The sequence below is a fragment of the Strix aluco genome, chromosome 22 (assembly GCF_031877795.1).
Source record: "Strix aluco isolate bStrAlu1 chromosome 22, bStrAlu1.hap1, whole genome shotgun sequence".
NCBI lineage: Eukaryota > Metazoa > Chordata > Aves > Strigiformes > Strigidae > Strix > Strix aluco.
In genome coordinates, this window is record NC_133952.1 from 3,739,734 (window position 1) to 3,759,078 (window position 19,345).

At 50.0% G+C, this 19,345-nt stretch overlaps 2 protein-coding genes across 4 annotated transcripts in view; one reads left to right on the forward strand and one right to left on the reverse strand.

The window, feature by feature from the left end:
• Positions 1-542: 542 nt before the first annotated feature.
• Positions 543-5,706, forward strand: RNF223 (ring finger protein 223). Of its 2 annotated transcripts, none has more exons than XM_074848150.1 (2): positions 543-620; positions 3,800-5,706. In XM_074848150.1, exon 2 carries the CDS (start codon positions 3,838-3,840, stop codon positions 4,645-4,647), a length of 810 nt encoding a protein of 269 aa, XP_074704251.1. In that variant the 5' UTR covers positions 543-620; positions 3,800-3,837; the 3' UTR covers positions 4,648-5,706. The 2 variants fall into 2 exon arrangements, with proteins under 2 accessions (XP_074704251.1, XP_074704252.1); XM_074848151.1 differs by having other exon boundaries at positions 564-895.
• The window catches only part of LOC141933458 (tyrosine-protein phosphatase non-receptor type 11-like), a 57,719-nt gene continuing 43,911 nt past the window's right edge, over positions 5,538-19,345 (reverse strand). The window contains exons 4-16 of one of the 2 annotated variants that reach the window (XM_074848148.1): positions 16,525-16,717; positions 16,312-16,431; positions 15,921-16,034; positions 15,396-15,492; positions 14,750-14,829; positions 13,891-14,046; positions 12,767-12,898; positions 12,388-12,542; positions 11,663-11,730; positions 10,851-11,002; positions 10,538-10,638; positions 8,750-8,869; positions 5,538-8,316 (exon numbers count right to left, since the gene is read on the reverse strand). In XM_074848148.1, the coding sequence (XP_074704249.1) occupies positions 8,785-8,869; positions 10,538-10,638; positions 10,851-11,002; positions 11,663-11,730; positions 12,388-12,542; positions 12,767-12,898; positions 13,891-14,046; positions 14,750-14,829; positions 15,396-15,492; positions 15,921-16,034; positions 16,312-16,431; positions 16,525-16,717 (1,453 nt within the window). In that variant the 3' untranslated portion in view covers positions 5,538-8,316; positions 8,750-8,784. The remainder of the gene's footprint in view (positions 8,317-8,749; positions 8,870-10,537; positions 10,639-10,850; positions 11,003-11,662; positions 11,731-12,387; positions 12,543-12,766; positions 12,899-13,890; positions 14,047-14,749; positions 14,830-15,395; positions 15,493-15,920; positions 16,035-16,311; positions 16,432-16,524; positions 16,718-19,345) is intronic. The other variant, XM_074848149.1, reaches the window with a different exon arrangement.

Genomic DNA, 19,345 nt, shown 5'->3' on the forward strand with positions numbered 1-19,345 from the left:
CACAAAAAGCTGTGAAGAATGAAATTCCTTCTCCGTGACAATCCATACAGTATTATTTTGTACAATTGTATAGGTGCTTGAAGCAGACATATAATTGTGTGGAGTGGTTAGATTAATTTATAAACAGCTTTCAGGCTTTCAAACTTATTCTGGATTGCAACATTTGTTTCTCAACCAACCACAAGAAATTTGACTGTCAGAATCTTGTTTCTGCTGTTAATCTAAGGCACTTTCAAATTATTTGTCCTTCATGAAGAAACAAGAGAACAATAACTGCCACTTTTAGGTGTCCTGAAATAGGATTTGCTGCCCTGTGAAAACGTGGCCGGTACATCTGCACAAACAGGACCAGATTAGGAAGAGTAATTAAAAAACCTCAAAGCTAGTTGAAGAACGGCGAGAATTTACCAGAAAGCAGGCGGCCTTCCCCAGTCTGAAGAAGAAATAAACATTTCTCCCATCACTTCCCTCGAGCAGCCACAGGCGGGTGTCCTCGCAGCGCTGCCCCTTATCAGGAGCATTCCAGCCTGCCCTGTTTGTCACAGAAACCGGCCGGAGCGGGAGCGCGCTCGCAGCCAACGGAGTGATTCAGTGGTGATGGGGAAAGGCAGGTGGAGCAGGTAAGTCACCTCTGGACAGGAAGGTATAAAAGATACTTGCATTACAGCGGCAGGGCCACTTGTACACAGGGAGCTGTTAGAGGTTACTTGTCTTGCCAAACCTACCGTGCTTGGAAAGAACTCGCGAAGCTACTGGCGAGCTCGAATACCAGGAGGCGGCTTATAAATACAAAAGACCGTCAGCCTAAGACTATCCTCTGGAGGGAAGACTCTTCAGGGGTAGAAATCAAGAGCCCAGAACATGCTTTTCTCCTTCTAAACAGCACTCTGAACAGGTATTTATAGACTTTAATCTGCTGTACACCTCTTAACTTGCTGTGTATTCAGTTGCTCTGAGTTAAAGATACCATTAGGGAATCATATTACAGAACAGTGTTGGCCACTGTCTTAACTGCGTGTTCTCTTTTGTCTGGTTTTATGGCATGGAAATAAGTTTTCTAGAACTTGTTGGGAAGTAAAAAGTACTTAACTACTTAGTTTTAAATCTGAGTTTATGTGTCTCTCCTGAATGGTTTAGTTATTTATTGATGTTCCCAAGGTTTCTGGAAAGCCAGGGAAAACAGCTGGGAAAGCGAGGTAAAGAGCTGCAGGGTCTGAGGAAATGCAGTGTGACCGTGGAGGCCTGAACAATTGAAGATATTACCTTGTATTTAAAAAAAAAAAATTAAAATCCTATGATTGTGTAGTGAAAAACAAAAACAAATGAGAAAAACAAACAAAGCCCCCAAGCCCTAACTAATTCTACCGAGATTCCACACTGCATGGCTGCACTGGGACTCTCCTGCTTTAGTGACGGGCTCTCATTTAGCGCCCAGGAGAAGTCTTAGTCCCCGCTTTAGCTGCTGCCCAAACCCAATTTAACTTTCCGAGCATCAGCACTATGGCAACACACCAAAAGGCACAAGAAGCAGGCAGAGGCTGACCTGCCCAGCGTGGCAGAGTAGGAATTAAAACTGTCTTTCCCATGCCTCAGCTCTGTGCCCTTCTCTTCATATCTTCCCAGTTTAAGTCAGCTACCTGCGTCACGTTTGATCAAGGTGCCACATAATACCAAGATGTTGATAAAAATAAGTAGACTCTGAATTTATTAAAACTACCAAGCATCTGTAGCGTCACGGTCATCTTTAGCAAAGGGAAAATGCGGGCAAAAGCTTGTATCTTCATTTAAAAGCAACTGTTGTGAGTAAACTTCCTCACGTTTACTGTCAAGATACTGCTGTTGCTATAGCTGTCGTATTACAAACCAGTAAAAACCCCAACAGAACAGCTTTTTCACACAGGTTATGAAATTACAGTTTGCGTAAGCAAAGGCTCTCTCTTTCTGAGGTTACCTTCTGCCATTGGTTTTGCTGCTCGTAATTTCTGACACACTCCAAGCTGAGGGACTGCAAAGAACTGGGGACAGAGGATGGAGTTCTGCAAAACAAGATTTAGTACCAAAAAACCCCACCAGGGGTTTCCCTCATCTCTGTGCCAATTTGGGCTTGGATTTGTAATTCATCAGCATCTGCCAGATTGTGCTAACACATGCATGGTGATCTATAGCCAGAAAAAAAAAAATACATTAAAAAAACCCCCAACATTACAACTTGCTGAAAAGTGCAGATAGTCTGTGACTGAAAATGTAACTTGAGGAGAGGCTTCACCGAAATTTATTTAGAGTGAGAGAAGAAAAAGAAGGAAGGCTCTTAAAGTTGGTTTCAGCTCTGGCAATAATAGCTGTGATGGGAGAGGGGAGAATGCTTCATACCTAAATAATGGAGAATTTTTTGTGCGATGTGAGGAATACGTGGTCTTTCTGATACCTTAAATTAGCCTTTTATGTTGAGACGTGGAGTCTCTAGCCCATGCTGGTGAGCCATTGCTGGATTGACTGGAGACCTATAATTACAGCAGCAATCTGAACATTTCTGGCTTGTCATCGGTAAATCTCCCAACACAAAGAATCAAGCCTAGCTAGTTCAGTGACACATCCTAAAAAAATGCTCCCCAGGCATACCGCATCAGGGCTGTCGCTGGGAATTTCCTCCAGCTAAACACTTGCTTTCAGGTAAAAGTGCTCAGTAGCTGAAAAGTCTGAATATCAAGAGTGTAGGTGAAGCTGCAGGTCCAGCCTAGATAACTCGAATTCAAGGTAATACTGACGTTGCTGAAACGGCTGGAGTAAGTTATAAACCAATTTGCTAAAATTGGCATATTAGCCGTTCAACTCCAGGCTCGTGCCTGCACACCACAACAGAGAGCACATGGCAGCACACAGCAAGGCTTGGGCCGTGGTGGCACACCTTGGGGGCTGAGGACAGGGAAGAACTGTGTTTCCCCAGGGAAATCAGAGCTACAAGGAAACAGTGGAGAATTCCCCTGGTGCTGGCACCACGGCCATTTCCTCCAACATTGCTTTTCTTGCTGTGTCATGGTGACAAGACAGAGATGCTTCTTGTGCTGCTTGCGGCCAAGGATGGAATAAACTCTGCGAGATGACAATGTTTCCTCACCTCCCTTTGGGTTCTCCTGTGACACGAGGGAGTTCAGCTCCCACCGTGGAGAGACAAAACCAGCAGCATCACTGGCTGGTGCCTCGCTTGCGTGCTCGGCAGTGTGCAGAACCACGATTCAAGGCACAAAGCTCTTGTCTGAGCACACCAAAGAGAAGAGATTCACCCCCCTGCTACCTCCACAACTGAACAGTGTTATCTGTCTCTTAGGCCTTGCTCATGCTGCCACCATAATATCTGAGTGCCTCCCAGACTAATAGACTGCCATAGCGAGGTCCCTACTTGACCTCATGGAGTCTTCTGCTCTCCTCCCTGCTCAGGTATCGGGGAGCACCAGCTGGGGTAGGTTTTTGTTGTGTATTTTCTGCCCAGAGGGAGGCATAAATGGGGAAAGACTGCACCCATCTATAATGCCGTGGTGGTTCTGGTGAAAAGGCTTTGGCTGGACGGTGGATCTCTGCTGGTTGCTTGCTTCTTTGCAGGATGTTTAACTTTACCTTCGGAATGCAGCTTCGAACAGGCTACTTGTGTCGTTCTCCCCTCTAGCAGGGATCTATTCCAAGCTCAGGATGCAGTGGAAGTCATGAACTTGCTCTTTGTTCCTTTTAAGGGGTTAAACATAGGTCTGGTGATGGGTGTCTTCACATTGTTTAAAATGAAGGCTGTGGTTTTCTTCTCTTCTAGAGTCTCCCAGGGCTCTATTTATTTCCCCGGGCACCGTCATGTCGTGCTTCACGCAGCTGTGGCACTCCAACACGCCAGACTCTCCCACCAGCCCAGTCCCTGCGTCTCCAAGTGAAATCCCCATCCCCATCAGCCCCATTGTTGTCACCTCCCCAGGAGATGGCAAGAGGAAGGCAAGATCCCCAACCGACAAGCCAGGCTCTCCGAACCCAACGTCTCCGAAGCCAACCTCCCCCGTTGAGTGTTCCATTTGCTTCAACACCTATGACAACACCTTCAAGACACCCAAGCTGCTCCAGTGCTCCCACGTTTTCTGCCTGGAGTGTGTGGCCCGCCTGAGCACAGGGCTGCCCCCAAACCAAGCAGAGGACCAGCTCCCCTGCCCCTTCTGCAGGCAGCTGACCAGCATCCCTCTGGAAGGTGCCCCAGCACTCGAGACCAGCAAGGAGCTCCTTGCCACGCTGCCTCCTGAACTCCAGCAGGAGAAGGTGCTCTGGATGGAAGGGACCAAGCTCTGCTGCCGTCAGGCATCTGACGACCCGGAGAATCCAGACTCGTGTATCTCCATTGACGTGGCCATGAGCAAGCCAGAAAGTCCAGAGGCCCCCCCGACGGGGTTAGCTGGGAGGCTGTCCCGCTGCGACATGTGTGATGACTGGAAACGCATAGTCCTCCTCTCTGCGCTGATCATCATCCTGTTCTGCATCATCCTGTGGCCAGTCCAGTGTGCCCTGAAGACGGGGAACCTCCGCTGCTTCACCAGGACTGTTGCAATGAGCAGGCCAGAGTACCTTCCCCCTAAACACACCACAGTGGCAGCCCCTGTGACACAACTCCCTTTCCAGTAGCAGCGAGGCAGCCCCTCACGAGGCTGCTGGCTCCCTCCCCACATCCCCACGGCCCGTCGGGGAGGCAGGAGCAGGGGCTACTGCCCTGACATCATTCCTTGGTTTAATGGCAGACCCCGTGGCCCACTCCCCACACTCTTCTGCCTGCCCTCGAACACAAGCATCCACCTCCAGGAGCTCTGCTGAAATACTTGCCTGCCAAGCTGTCTCCAGCCCAGGAATGCTCCAAGCAGCTGCCTCAGCATCCTGCTGCCAAACTCTCCATGGAAACCAGAGCTTTGGAAGCAGCAGACAGGTTTTCTAGGACTGTTTGCCTCGAGCGGCGCACAGCCGTGTGTTGTCTTGGCTGGGTAACAGGTGACAGTGGGTGCAGTTCCTCTAACTCCCTCAGGGAATAAAGGGCTATTTTTGCAAACTGAAGGTTCTACATGATTATTCCTAAGAGGAGCTTGGATCGGGAGGGTAAAGACATGTCAAAGTCGTATAAGCAGATGAAAATCGAAACATTTCCGTTGTGTTGTTCAATGTTGGAGGTGTAAATGCTGCCTCCTGCTGACAAAACATGGATCTACCACTGCTACCCACCTTCTGAGTCACATTACCCTCCTGATGAGCTTTTGAACAGAAGAGAGTAGCCACTCTACTCGTTTCTCCTAAGAAGATGCTTAAAAATCACTCATCCCTACCTGGAAAGTGATTTTTTGAACACAGGGGGTGAGTTCTATTAGACCCACTGACACAGCGGTATAACCCTGCCCCTCAAGTTACTTATCAGTGAACTTCACTCCTACTTCTCACAGGGAAACTGTTGCCAAAATGACAGAAGTTCCATCTTTTGTCAGCTTTACCCTCCTAATCTTAAAATGTGTCAGTATTAAGACACAGGCCAGTTACTTACACTGTATTTTTATTTAATGCAGTGATCTTCTGACAGTGATTAACAAAAGTCTTCATGATTAAGGCGCTTACAATTAAATGTTTTCTATTCAAACACATGGATGTAAGACAGTATTGTATGCAAGTACCATACATGTATGTATTAAATTATGTTTTATACAATGCAAGGTGTCAATTTGTAGCAATTACTCCACATTTCCCTTCTCACTTGCAGTTGGAGGTGTTCACTTAGCAGTCCCGAGTCCAGCTGCATTCCCTGATCACGGTAGCTACACAGCATGTGCCATGTCTGGGCTCTGGCCCGTGCATCAGCTGCCCCACTGTTGTACAATCCTGCACCCGTGGACAGCTTTATCCTTTAAATTCACACTTACTCTCACCTCAGCAGTGTCGTCCCAGGTGTCCCTTTCCTCTGTGTTTACCTGATTTGACCTGAAAAATGAGAAGCTGCAAAGACTGCTCAGCTTTTGCTTCTTCCTAGCTGGATGAAAGATGCTTCCAGTCTCCCTTTCCAGAAAATCTAATTTGAAATAGAAAAGGCTAAAGCAACGGCAGAAGTAACTCAAGTCTGTTGCTATGCAAAACTTCTGTGGAAAGCTGCTGCATGTGCTGTATCTGCAACACCTTTGTTGTTCAGCTGCAGGCTGGTATTATCTGTGCCAGCCACATGTCTGCAGAAACGACTCCAGGCACTGTAACAACTTCTGCCAAAGTCACTGGGCTTGACAGGGATTCTCACTTGTATCATCCTGTCCGTTCCCCGTGCTTGCCACTGAAAGGATATCTTCAGAGCACCAATTTAAGTGTGTTCTTGGAAAAAGTGACTCAGCAAGACTTAAGGCAGAGAAGGCACTTCCATTTCACCCAAGGTGCATTTGGGACCAAGCCCAGCAAGTAGACACTTAGCAGAGATGAAGTGCTTTGTCATTACATCTTTGTTACCCTTCCAACTCCCACTGATGAGACCTAAGGGCAGGGCAGAGGGAAATAGCATCTTCAGCCTCATAAAACTGATTCTTACGGTGGCAAACGGGCCACAGAAACGTTCTCACGGTTCCAACTGTTCCCAGTAGTCCGTCACAGCATCCTTGCGGGGGCTGTCCCTTTGCACTTCCCCTTCTCACTATGTCCTTGGAAACAAAGGCTGAAGGTTTAGCTAACACGCAGTTGAACCTCTCCCTCATGCACAGTCAAAAGGAAGAGCCAAAGCAAGTGAAAACAGGGCCCTGAACTGCAGCATTTGGCAATGGGAGATATTCAGGATGCCCCACTGTCCACACCAACCGTCAGTCACACCAAAAAAGCAAACTACTTAAAAAGAAAGGGGGGGGGGGGAAAAAAAAAAGCCTTGAGAAAATTCAACATTTATTAAAAGTGCAATAAAAATAAACAGTTCTCCTGTCCCTGTGACAAGGGACCAGAAAGACCGGCCAGGAAACACAGCCAAGGTTTGTCATTGTGCTTTTGTTCAAGCCCTTCTGCTCAACACTTGGGCACTAACAGCCCAACCATGCAGCCAGCCCATCCAGTCCCAGAGACCCAGGAGCACTCCCAGCGTCAGCCCCACGCGTGCTCTGGGGGTTCAGGCACTGGCACTCAGACCCAAGGCTCCCCACAGAGCGCACCTTCAGACACCCATGGATCCCACAGAAAGGGTTTCTCTGGCAGGACTATTTGCAGGCTGGAACAGCAGGAAGCGCTGGCAGTCACAAGACTTATCAACAGAGCTGGGATACCCCACGCAGTGACACACTCATCTTCGTGGCACTGCTCAAGTCACAAACACTCCTACAACACCCCTACTCAGCAGACACAACACTTGCCTTGTCATAGAGTCGCAGGGGGAAAAAAAAAAAAAAAAAAAAGTCACGCAGCAAGGTAATGGCAGAGCTGCATCAAGCTTAGAGGGGCCCAGCTCAAAAAGTTCAGCTCAGATTAGTATCCTAGGCTGTTACACGCTAGGGGTGGCTAAAAGCACAGCACACAAAGCTGCTTTCCTACTCTTCAGCGCCCATCAGCTCGGTGGGGTCTCGCTTAGCTCAATGCTCAGACCCACACGGCTGAAGAGGGAGAGGCTCACCTCTCAATTCTGCTACGAAACCCCCCGGCGCAGAGCGGCCAGCAGGCGCCCAGACACACACACCCACCCATCTGCTGCGCTCCAGCAGCGGGGATTGCTCGGTGTGCTCTGGCAGGGTTGCATAGAAATCTAGAGCTGGTACAGCCAAAAGGAAGTGTGAGAAGAAGAATCAATAGAGGTGCAAATACCTGGGTCCAGGCAGTGCTCTCAATTTCTCACCCTCACAGGCAGCAAAGTTACTCCAGGATTTAGTCTAAAAACACTTCTAGCTTAGAAATGATTGACCTAATGAAAACATTAAACTGTACTAACATTTTACTAACACCCTAAGTGGGCAACCCTGGGAAGCTCCTAAGCAAATAGTCATTTTCCGTTTCTTTTAACAATTTATGTGTAAAAAATAAGAATCTTAAATTAAAAAAACAAAAATTAAAAACTGAGCCTTGATGCCCTAATGAATGTCCAGAGGCACTTCCACATAAATATCATCCTACTGATACAGGGGAGAATGGGAGAAGATCCTTCTCATGAATAAGTTAGGCCAAGGCATGTTCTTAGGCGCAGACTTTGCTTGCTTCTTACAGTCAGCTTCTTCCTGGCTGAATCCAAGGTGCTTGGGGAAGGCAAGACGGGCAAAAAAAATTGTCCGCAATTGCAGAACTTGGAAAGGGTGGACGTAAACACTGTAAATCCTGCAGTCCAAAACAAGAAGGAAGAAGGGTGGCGAGGTTTAGAACCGGGAGAAAAGCGCACTGATGAGGTTACAAGAGCAGAGACGCTCCCAGTGTGTTCAGTCTCTCCTACTTGTTCACATACACAGCACAGGCTTGTTGTCTGTGTCTGACAGCTTCCCGACGTAACAGCCCAGAAAGCAGATCTCCCCCCCACCCCCGGTAACATCATAATGTGTTTGTCTGTTGAGATCCCATTACCCCATTTCCCCCTTTCTCCCACCAGCAGCTGGCCACAGCCACATCTTCAGGCTCCATCCCATTTCACTAAAGCACTTCCCTGATGCTGGCAGAGCCACAGAGATCTGCACGAGCCGAGCTGAAGAGGAGCTGGGTCAAACGCCATGTAAACAGACTGTGGTGACTCTCAGTTAACCGAGGGAAGCATTCCTACCTGTACAGCCTCCATACAGCTCACCTCCGGCTCCTTTATCGCCCTGTATTACTCATCCCTGAAACCTTTGGGCTTTTGATGTTCAGGTTCTCGTAGACGGAAGCCGACTCATCATCAGCCCTGTCAAGAAACAAAGCCTTGTCATTAACAGCCTCACCGCTCTGGATCGTCTCCCAGAGGCAGGTGGCCAGTGGGAAGTGGCTAATGGCCCAGCCAGGCTCCTTTTTTCCCTCCCCAGCCTTGGAGATAGGATGACAGTGGGCTACCTGCTGTTCTCAATCCCTCTTTTCTCTCCTCCTGGCTGGGCCATCCCTCTGGGGCTCAAATATTACTTGGGGATGGAGCTCTGAACCTTCCTCCACAGATCAGCCTCTCACAGATGCAAAGTTTCTGTGGGACCAGCGGATACAGTTCCTACTATTTCCCACTCTTACTTTCTCTACACACGCGATTTCTCTGGATTTTCCAAAATCTAATGGAAGGAGAGGGCTGCTCCAAAGGCCAGATCCAGGTACCACTAAAGCAGGTTTGACACCCAAAGCTGAACTCATGGGAGCTCTCTGGGGCCCACAGCACCGCCCACGTAGAGCTCACCTCGCTCGGCTCAGTCCCACACAGTCCTCCCCACCCTCATTTATTCAAAGCTGTAGTTTCAAAGTTGGGCATTTTAAACAGGACACAAACGTTTCCAGAGTCCAGCGGGGAAGGTTCCAACTGGCCAGATCCAGCAGGAATTGGAAGGTTCATAACACCAGCGAAGGACCCAGATTTCCCTTCAGCGCTGCATGAAAGCGAGCTCTTGGCGAGGTGCCGCGGGACCAGAGCGGCTCTGCCTGCACCTGCCTTTGGGGTGCTGTGGGAGCCAAACAGGGCCCTTCCCTGCCTCCTCCTGCCCTCTCCTGGCTCCCAGGGCAGCAGCTGCCTGAGCCCCAGCCCGGAGCATCCCAGCTGCCGGGCCCAGCTCTGGCTCTGCCCGCAGAGGCAGCTCTGGGCACGGCGTGCTGCCAGACACAGTGGGCCACAGCCACCAGCACTCCGGCGGTGGCCAAACGCCCAGAGAATAATGTGTGACATCTCCTTTTGCCCTCTTCAGGTGGATTTTTCATTCTGCAGGAGCCTGGCAACAGCATTTCTGCCTCCACTTTAACACCCACTCCTCTGCTCCTGCCTAGCCATCTCTTCTTTCAAAATCGATCCTGCAGTTGAGGGTACCCAAAAGCTCTGATACTCTATAATTGACATGTCCCTACCCACTCACCTTCAACTTAGAACTCCCTGTCCATCTCTCACTGGTATCCCATTACTTGGGGCAAGAGAGAAAAACATAATTTGGGGTATTTTATCTCTGCTTATGTAAGGAACTCATGCTACTTGGCACATGCTGCCTCTCCACATGGGTGCGAATCCACCTCCCTCCGCTCTCTTCTCGTCTTCCTTCAGATTTTGCTGTAGAAGTCAGTGGCAGCAGCACAGTTTCCCTCTCTAGCCGATTCTCCAGAGACATTCTCCAGAGTCAAGGATGTGGGGCACTACTTGCTAAAGGCTGGGATCTATCTCCCCCTCTCCTTTCCAAAAGCACAGCACACAAGCAAGGTGGGCTGCTACCGCCACTGCTGGCAGCGTGCTGGGATCACCTGTTTATTTTTAGCCATTCCCATACGATGGCCAGCAAGGTTGCAGGGGTGGGAGATGCAGGCTGGCAGAGGATAAATACTGGGGCCTCTGCTCCAGCTGCTCTCTCTATAGATGCAGAAGTTCTTCACCCTGACAGACAGACATTCCGCTTACACAGACTGGGTCCGTGGTGACGGGGGCTGCCCTTTGGCTCTGCCTTTTTCCATAGGAGAGTAGCCGATATTCAAGTAGTCTCGCTCTTTCCTTTTATTCCTCTGAAAGAGAAAGCAAAGACAATAAATTCCCCCTCGAAGCAGATACAGAAGAAAGCCTTACAAGGTCCCGTATGCCAGCAGGGGAGCGGTGGGGGTGGGTTTGTTTCTGTGTATTCAGGGCAGTGTTTGAGTTCCAGGGAGAAGGTGGAAGTGGTGTTTGGTGCGGGTCAAGCTCTGCCTCTGCTCTTCCAGCCAAGCTGAACGGAACTCACCTGTTCTTCTTCCAACCTCTTCTGCTCAGCCTCAATGTACTGCTGAACAGCCATGTAAACAAACTTGTACTGTGCCTCTGTCTGCACCATGCCCGAGCGCTGCCTGCGGACCATCTGGATAGTTTTGGGGATATCAATATCGCAGTCCAAACCTGCTCAACAGCGAGAAAATTAGGTTTAGGGAGTGGAAATTAAGTTGAAAAATTATTTTCTTAAGACAACTTTGAAAGCTTTCAGTATCGCGCTGCACAGCGTCAGCGAAGCACCAGAATATTGTGGAATTTGGTGCATCTCTGTGTCTAGGAGATTAATTTTTTTTTTATCCCTGCCAGAGCACCTTGGACTAAAGAAAGGCTGAGGCAGGGCTGACTTGCTTGGAGCAAGGAGAGGGCAGGGGAATTAGGTCTGCTCTGTGGCAACTTCCTACAGATCCAGACTTACCACCCTTGCACAGTTTACAAAATACATACACTGTTGCTGAAGAGGGTCTGCCTGCCTCAAGGCTCCCGGACCAGCCCCAGAGATACCACAGAGAGTTGTAAACAGCTCTAGAGTGTCAGGTAAGGGTGACAGCCCTTCTACACAGAAGGGTTTGGGGGACTTATTTCTAAAAGGGCTACTGGAATTACACCCTTACTGAAGCTGTTTCCTCTCCGTCCTGCCCTCAATAAAAGAGGGTTGTCCAGGAGACCTTCAAATCGTGACCCCATCAATGCCAACGAGAAGACTTGCTTGTACAAGAGCAGGGTTATCCCATAACTTGTCAGAGCAAGACAAACGGTGAAAGCCATGAGATAGACAGGAAGACACACCTTGCCTGTGAATAATATCCACCAGAATATCTATCACTATGATGGTGCCTGTGCGTCCTATTCCAGCACTGGAAAGAGAAAAGAAAGAAAATCATTGCAGGAAGAAACATTGCCGAGTTAGTCAGCTCAGCTCCCACACTCATCTGCATGCCTGGTCCAGCCTGGGCAGAGTTGGTCCAGCCTGGGCAGCTGCTCCAAGGTAAGCCCAGCCAAATGCTGACCCTTAGCAGATCAGAATCTCTCAGGCTGCATCTAAACTGTTAAACTGCAACAGGGGAGGTTTAGACTGGACATTAGGAAAAAATTTTTCACAGAAAGAGTGGTCAGAGAGTGGAATAGGCTGCCCAGAGGGGGGTGGAGTCACCATCCCTGGGTGTGTTTAAGGGTCGTTTAGATGAGATGTTGGGGGATGTGGTGTAGGGGAGAACTTTGTAGAGTAGGGCTGATGGTTGGACTCGATGATCCCAAAGGTCTTTTCCAACCTGAATGATTCTGTGATTCTGTGATCTCTCCAGATCATGTGATTCTGTGACCACTCCAGATCAGGCCTGCTCTTCCCTGTGCTATCACCAGTGCGGCTCATTTCCCCCGTGTTTACTTATATCCCACCTACCCACCATCAGCTCACGTGATGCCCCAGCTGCAGGTGTAACAAAAAAAGAAGAGACACATTTTTATTACCCATCCCCACTGCAGTGCCCCGCTGACAGCCCACTGGTTCCTACCTGCAGTGCACTATGATCGGCCCCGTGTCTGGAATGCTTCGCTGTGCTCGATTCACTTGGTCCAGAAAGCTCAGAACCCCTCCTGGCTCATTGGGCACCCCGTGGTCTGGCCAGCTAAAATACTGATAGTGCTTCACCAGTCTCGGGCGCTCATCCTGCGGGGAGCAGAGACCCACCACCCAGTCAGAAAACCCCTCCTACTAGGAGGCTTCTCCTTCCTTTTTTTTTTTTTTTCCAAAGCTGGGGCAAAGTGGCCCAGAACTTAAGCAGTGGGACCATTAAAAAAAAAAAAAAAACGAAATAGCCACAGCTCCCTCATCCTCATTTCCAGCACCAGCCTGCTCCCAGCACAGTGGGCAGACAGCAGCAGAGGACTCACCCTGTCAGTCCGCAAGATCTCCAGCTCCCGAAGGTAGTAGCCCTGGGCCTCACGCTCGCTCACGTTTCGCACGCAGATGCACCCGTATTCCTTGGTGCAGCTCTTGTCTGGCCAGTAACGGAAGCATTTGTTCTGCAGCAACATCAGATAGCTGCTTGTTAGTCAAGACTAGGGAGCTGGAGGATGAAGCCCTCAACACCTTGCTCAGGGGTGCTGCTGCATTCAGAGGGTGTGTAGCCCCGGTGCAGAGGTTTAAAGGAGAGTCATACCCACAGAGCATTTCCTTTGGGTTGGGGATGTCCCAGAAAGGGCCATTCTTAAAGGAAAGATGTGGGAATCTCCCTCCTCAGCCAGTCCCAGCCTCAGGTAGGCATTGCTTTGCCAAAGGCACAGTCTTGACAACACAGCACCTCAGCTGTTGGTCTGGTCGTTGCCTAACTCCTGAGCCAAGTCTCCATCCCAAAGGGCTGCACAGTCTGCCTGCACCCCTCCTGTCCTCCAGCCCATCCCCTCCTTGCTATAGTGACTTTGCCAATACTAAAGAAGGCTTGTGAGTAGAGCTACCTTAATCTCATCTCTGCACTAGGCTGCTGCAAGCACAGCCTTGCCCTCGTTCCTAAGCAAAACTGCTAGTGCCAGTCATAATTAGCTCCTCTTTTTACTAGGGAAGGCTCTTCTGGTAAATGGCTCTGCATGGAATTTCACTGTACTCCTTGGCCCCTACCAACCTGCTCTTAGTGAAATGCATGCAGGTGGTATGCAGATAGGCTGGGCAATTATTTTTGTCCCTCACACAGCTTGCAATTTGCAACTCCCCCCCCGCCGCCAGCCACTTTCCAGCTTGCTGTAACAAGCACGATGCTCTTCTCTCCTTCTGCCACCTGCAATTCCCCAGACCCTGCAGACAAGTCACATGAGGGACACCCCATTAATATTTATGGGGTTGGGGAGATTGGCTGCACAGAGCGAAGTGATACGTTTCTTTCATGAAGAAGAGCTAAAACAACGTTACAAGACAGAGGAGAAATGAAATGAAAGCTACCCAGAGACAACTTAACTAAACACTATTAGTACTAGCAGCAGGTAACTTTCAGGCCTGGGGACAGCACCCTACAAGTGCTCACCCTGCCCCGCTCCACCTCCTTGGTTGTCATGACAATAACGTGACTGTTCTCCTGATACACCATGGCCCAGAAGTCATTCACTGTTGTCTGCAGGCAGCCCTGGGTGGCTATATAGATCTTGCAGTGCTCCGAGTTCCTTCCATCTTCAGGGATGCTCTGAGGAGCAAAGGAGAGGGGAAAAACACACCAGTGACGCTGGAGTGGGGAACTGAGAATTGTTTTAGTGCACCTTTAGCAGCAAAGTCAGCAGACCTTTCATGCATGCAGGATTCCTGAGCTAGCTGATTTTCCTCTATTCATCAGACCTGTGGACATGAACTGCTCTCACCACCAGCTTCAACAGTTGCCAGCAGAATGGTCTGCCTGCCTCCAGGGACCTTTACGCTGCTGTAACGCGTGTTACTGCACAACAGGCTCTTGCCAGCAGGCAGCTGCAGAAGTTGCAGGTGGACGTGGCTGGAACGAAGCCACCCTGAAGGTTTCCCAAAGGCTGGTGCTTAAGTCCCAGAGCAGCATTGCTGGAAATACAGCTTCAAGCAGCTCTTAGCTTACAGGTGACAATTATAATTTGACCTCAGAGATTATGTTCGATGACAGAGTCTGGGTCAGTCCCCTAGGACGTCCTGACCGGGTAAGGAAAGGAGGGGATTGAGATAAACTCTTAGATAGGGGCAAATAGGACATTGTAGAATGAGGAGACCCCTTGGGATACAGGAGAAAAATCCAGTGTTTAGCCTGGACCCAGTGAAAGATACTGGTCTTGACAGGCCATTTCCTCAAGACTTACATCATTGCTGCACCTACCCACCAGAAACATGGCACTGGGCTGACCCCATGGTGCCTTCCCTTCCCCAAGTACCTTGATATAGTTGGCATTGATGTAGTCTGACCCAGGCACGCTCTCATCTACGTCTCGGAGTGCCACGCGTGTGGTATCAACTGAAGGAGAAGAGAGTCCAGAATGAACACGGGAGTGAGTCACACACGCAGGAGCACGGGTGGGCCTTGCTGCAGGGCAGACACAGTGGCTCCCAGCAAGGCTCTTACTATCAAGTCACAAGGGTAACTACTGCAAAAGAGGGTATAAAATGCTCTCATGACACTGCGCAGTCCTCCACACTACCTGCTCACAGCTACATTGCCAATCTATGTTGGATGGACATCAGTGATACGCAGTGTTGCAGACTAACCTGAGCTCAAGTTTACCAGCATTTCCTTTGGAGGCTCTAGCCCTGCCTCCATATGACTTTTGAACTACAGCTGAGCTCTGAAGCATATTTGGACTCACAGCACAAAGAGAGGAGAGCAATTTATCAGCTTCCCATGCAAAAGAGAAGGACCAGGTTAGAAAGGGGATGGAGAACATCATGAACTAACTGGACCATTCCACCAGGACAGTGTACACCTCTTCCCAACTCAGAAAAGTCTGCAGGGTTAGCTAGCCCCGGAGAAGGCTGCAGAAATCGTGCTGAAAAACACCAAACCAGTATTCAGCGTCTCCTTACAGGGAAGGATGTTCTTGTAGCGATTCTTAGCCTTGTTCTCAGGTCGCTGTCCCTCCTTCCTGGGGTAGAGGAGCTTGCACTCTTGCTGCTGCAGCATCTGTGGAGAGAGTACAAAAGAACAAACTGTTCTGGGCAGACAAAGGGAGTAAGAGGCAAAGGAAGGGCTCTTTCGACTAGCTGCTCAGCTTCCTAATGCTGAGAAGAGCAGAGGGAGTGCTGGCAGGAAGGGAAAGGGAGCCAAGAAGCAGCTTAATGAGAGAGTTAATGGGGGAAGAAGGCACAAATCCCTGCAGGAAATAAAAGGCACGCAGTTCTAGGATGAGGAAGGAGAAACTGCTTCAGACACGAGAAAAAGCAATGAAAAAAAAGGACCAGGAAGTAACTCAGCTGAACACAGAAAACAGGGAAAGGAGAAACAGTGTTGAGAAGAGGTCCTCAGTGCTGGAAAATCAAGACACTGCCATGCAAATATGACATTCTTCACCCACAGGCACAAGTGGGACAGTGCACAGGAGCATTCTGTACCTCAAACTCTTCCCAGAACCCTTGCTTGGCCTTCTCACTGTGATCTGCCATTTTGTTCAGCTCCTTCACTCTGTTTTCAATGTTAGCTGCATTGATGCGCGTGGCATTGAACGGCTGAAAGACAGATGAAGACAGAATAGAAATCACTTTTGGTAACAGAAAGACAGATAACTTTCCCCTTGAAAAAACCAATTCCTGAATCCCTGTGGTTATTGGCAGGAGCTGGGTCCATTCCTGAGGCCTTGAGCAAGTGTGAGCCTGGACAAGCACAAGTAGCCAGCGGGATGTTCTAGGGGTAGGGAGTATCCAAAGAGCAGGGCCAGATCTGTGCACTCCCCCAGGAGTTTGGATGAGCCCAGAACCAACAAATATGTGCTAGAGCAGCTACTACCTGCTTCAGATGAACCACAGCTCCAGATTTCTCCACCATGGGGTTTTTCTTATAGTGCTCCACCAGGTCTGTGAGCGTGTCAAACCTCTCTCCTCCCCCCACATCATACTTCCCGTCTGGCTGCAGGAGAGAGTGACAAAACCACGGTGAGACTCGAATGCTCCCAGCTGGGTCACCCACCCGCAGGGCGAGAGGGGACCAGACGTTTCCCACCTGGTAGTGGATCATCACGTGGGTCACGTGCGGTTTCCGGTCCCCAGTCTCCATCTTATCCTCATTTGTCAGCACCGACAATACAAAATCTCCTGGTTTGCTCTGGCTCTCTCGCACCAGGAAGCTGCCCGGTTTCCCCTTCTCTGTCAGAAGCTTCTCTGCCTCCTTGCCAGTGAGGTGCCCATGGTACCACCTAGGAGCAGCGGTGGAGAGCAAGGTCAGCTCAGAATCGTTACAGAGCACTGCCTTTAGACAAGAGCTACACTCACTGCTGGGGATGGTGTTGGCAGGAAACCCATTTCTAGGCTCCCACTCCGACTGCTCGACCCACTGGCATCACACCAGCTTGAGTTATTTTAGAAAGAGTCACCAGTGACTTCCCTCCAACACTTTGCAGGGTCACATCAATACCTTAGCCTGAGGCTGGAAGTCTCAGGACTTTGCTCAATCCTCCAGGCAAACGTGAAATGGCATCAGTATATTAAACTGCCACGTGATGTATGACAAGCACTGTCAGCTAGGGACAGGGCTCTGACGAAGCTGTAAGAACATGATTCTGGCAGTTCTAACTTGAAAGTGGTTACATTTTCCTTTGTTTTTTAATACAGAAGAAAAAGAATGTTTGGAGTCAGCAGGCTGTAGTCAGTATCAGACACGAGCATGGACAACACTGACCAGAAACAAGATGCTTTGACAGTTTGGGAAGGATTTTCAGCAGGGTCCTCCTCGCTGTAGTTACTGCTGCTCCCCTCCCCGGTCAGTGACCTCAGCACAGGTCTGGCTGAGGGAGAGCAGAAGCGCCCTTGCACATTCACCCAGAGTGGCAAAAACAGGTTCCCCACTGTGCCCAGGAGGCTTCTCCCCCTCCAACCCTGCCCACAGCCATGTCTCCGGCCAGTTGTGATTACAACGTGCAGAGGTTTGTGCTCAGCTCTTCCCAAGCCTCACTGTGTGGGCACGAGTTGCTCCACCTCCCCGTCTGCGTACATCTTGCACGCACGTGCCCCTGTTTCTCCATCTAATCTCTCATAATCCTTTCTCTTGACATACTTACGCCGCAGTCCCAGTGAAGTGCAGGCTATCTTTGAACCGACTCGGTCCAAAGTCTGTAGCAGCCTTGCCACAAGCCTTGGGGTTAAGCACACAAACCAGGCTCGCACGGCCTTTGCTGCACAGCAGCTCACCAAGGCAGCACGTCTCACCTACCCGGGGCAGTCATGCCCCATGGGCCAGCATACAGCCTTCCATAGATACAAATAACAGTTTGGAGCGAAGCAGAGTTTCTTTTTGCCTCGGAGCCTTCAATCCTCACACTCCGTCAACACTCAGCAGTGGCTCTGGGCAGATGCCACAGGTCCCACTTTGAAGACGCTGGCTCCTGGCCTGCCAGCCAAGCTGCCAGGAATTCAGAGAGGCTCAAAATAACCTTCCAGGGGCGATGCAATGGCATCACGTCATGTCTCAGCAACTTTGTCCCGGAGGACGAAGTTTATAGAACAGCAGCCAGTGATGCTGGGCCTTTTGAGCCCCGACTCAGCATGCTATAAAGGCAGCCATTTCAAGCTGGACTGGGAAGACCTCTACAGAGGAAGACTCCTTCCTGCAGGCTTGAGAAGGCATTAGGATCACGGGGCTGCACGAGTCGTACTGCTGCGGAGGGCAGAATGGCCCACTCTGGTGAAGTACCTTGGCGCCTGCTTAAAGCACTGCTGCTATTCAGGCCCAGGTCTTAGAAACGCTGCTACCCCGACACATCCCACTATATCCTGACACCACCGTGTTTCATATATTTAGAGGACTTGGACCCTTTTCCCTCCCTTCTCCCTGATGCCACCAGATGTGTGGTCTGGAGTAGAAATCTTTATGGAGCTTCCTTGCCAAGCCAGACTCTCCTTGGCGGGAGAAAAGGGGGAAACCCAGCTGAAAGGGGGTTTCCACTTTTCCAGAGCTTCTGCTAACACGAGCGGCTGCCCGGCTGCTTTTCACACCGCGATCTGGAAGGAGCAAAGAAACCTCCCTGGCAACAAGGGAGCACATGAGCTGGAGGGACTTCCCAGCGCCTCGGCCCAGCCGGCTCACATGACGGCGTGGAGAGGAGCGTCTCTGCTCCATTTCAGGAACTGAGACTAGTCACAGCTTCGCCTTACCCCGGCTGCTAAAGTTAGAGTAACGAGGGGCCTGCTTTGGCATCGCCAGCCGCCTGAGCAGGCATTCCCCTTTCCAACCCACCATGTCAGCCGCTGCCTATGACACTGGGGAAACTGAGGGGGAGGAAAGGAAAAAAAGGGGTCACTGGAGTGTCATAGATGAAGGGGAGGAAAGAAGGTCACTAATCGGCTGGTGGAAACATCCTGAAGTAGCCCAAGGCAAGTCGCTTCTTGAAGCAAGTCAGCCATCCCCATCCCCGCCAGCGTGCTGCTGCTGGGATGAACAGTGGTTGCAGACTGAGATGGAATGGGGGAAGACTTTTTACAGGGCATTTCTACCCAGCGTTCTGCAGGCAGAAACGTCACTTGCAGACGTTTTGCTTCTTTTAAAAGCAAAGCTGCGTGCCTCCTAGGATACGCCTGCAGGACCCTTTGCAGATGGACTCGTACTGCTCATGTTGGATGGGGCTCTGAGCACCCTGATTTAGTTGAAGATGTCCCTGCTCATTGTGTGTGTGTGGGGGGGTTGGACTAGATGACCTTTAAAGGTCTTTTGCAACTCAAACTATTCTATGATTCTACAATTCTATGTTCCCTGTTGCTTAAAAGCTACAGAAAGCTTATTAGCACACGCTGACACTGAGCAAATATCAGCTTCTGTGCCTTGCTAATGT

Coding starts and splice junctions, on each gene's coding strand:
- RNF223 (XM_074848150.1), top strand. CDS start 3,838: ATGTCGTGCTTCACGCAGCTGTGGCACTCCAACACGCCAGACTCTCCC.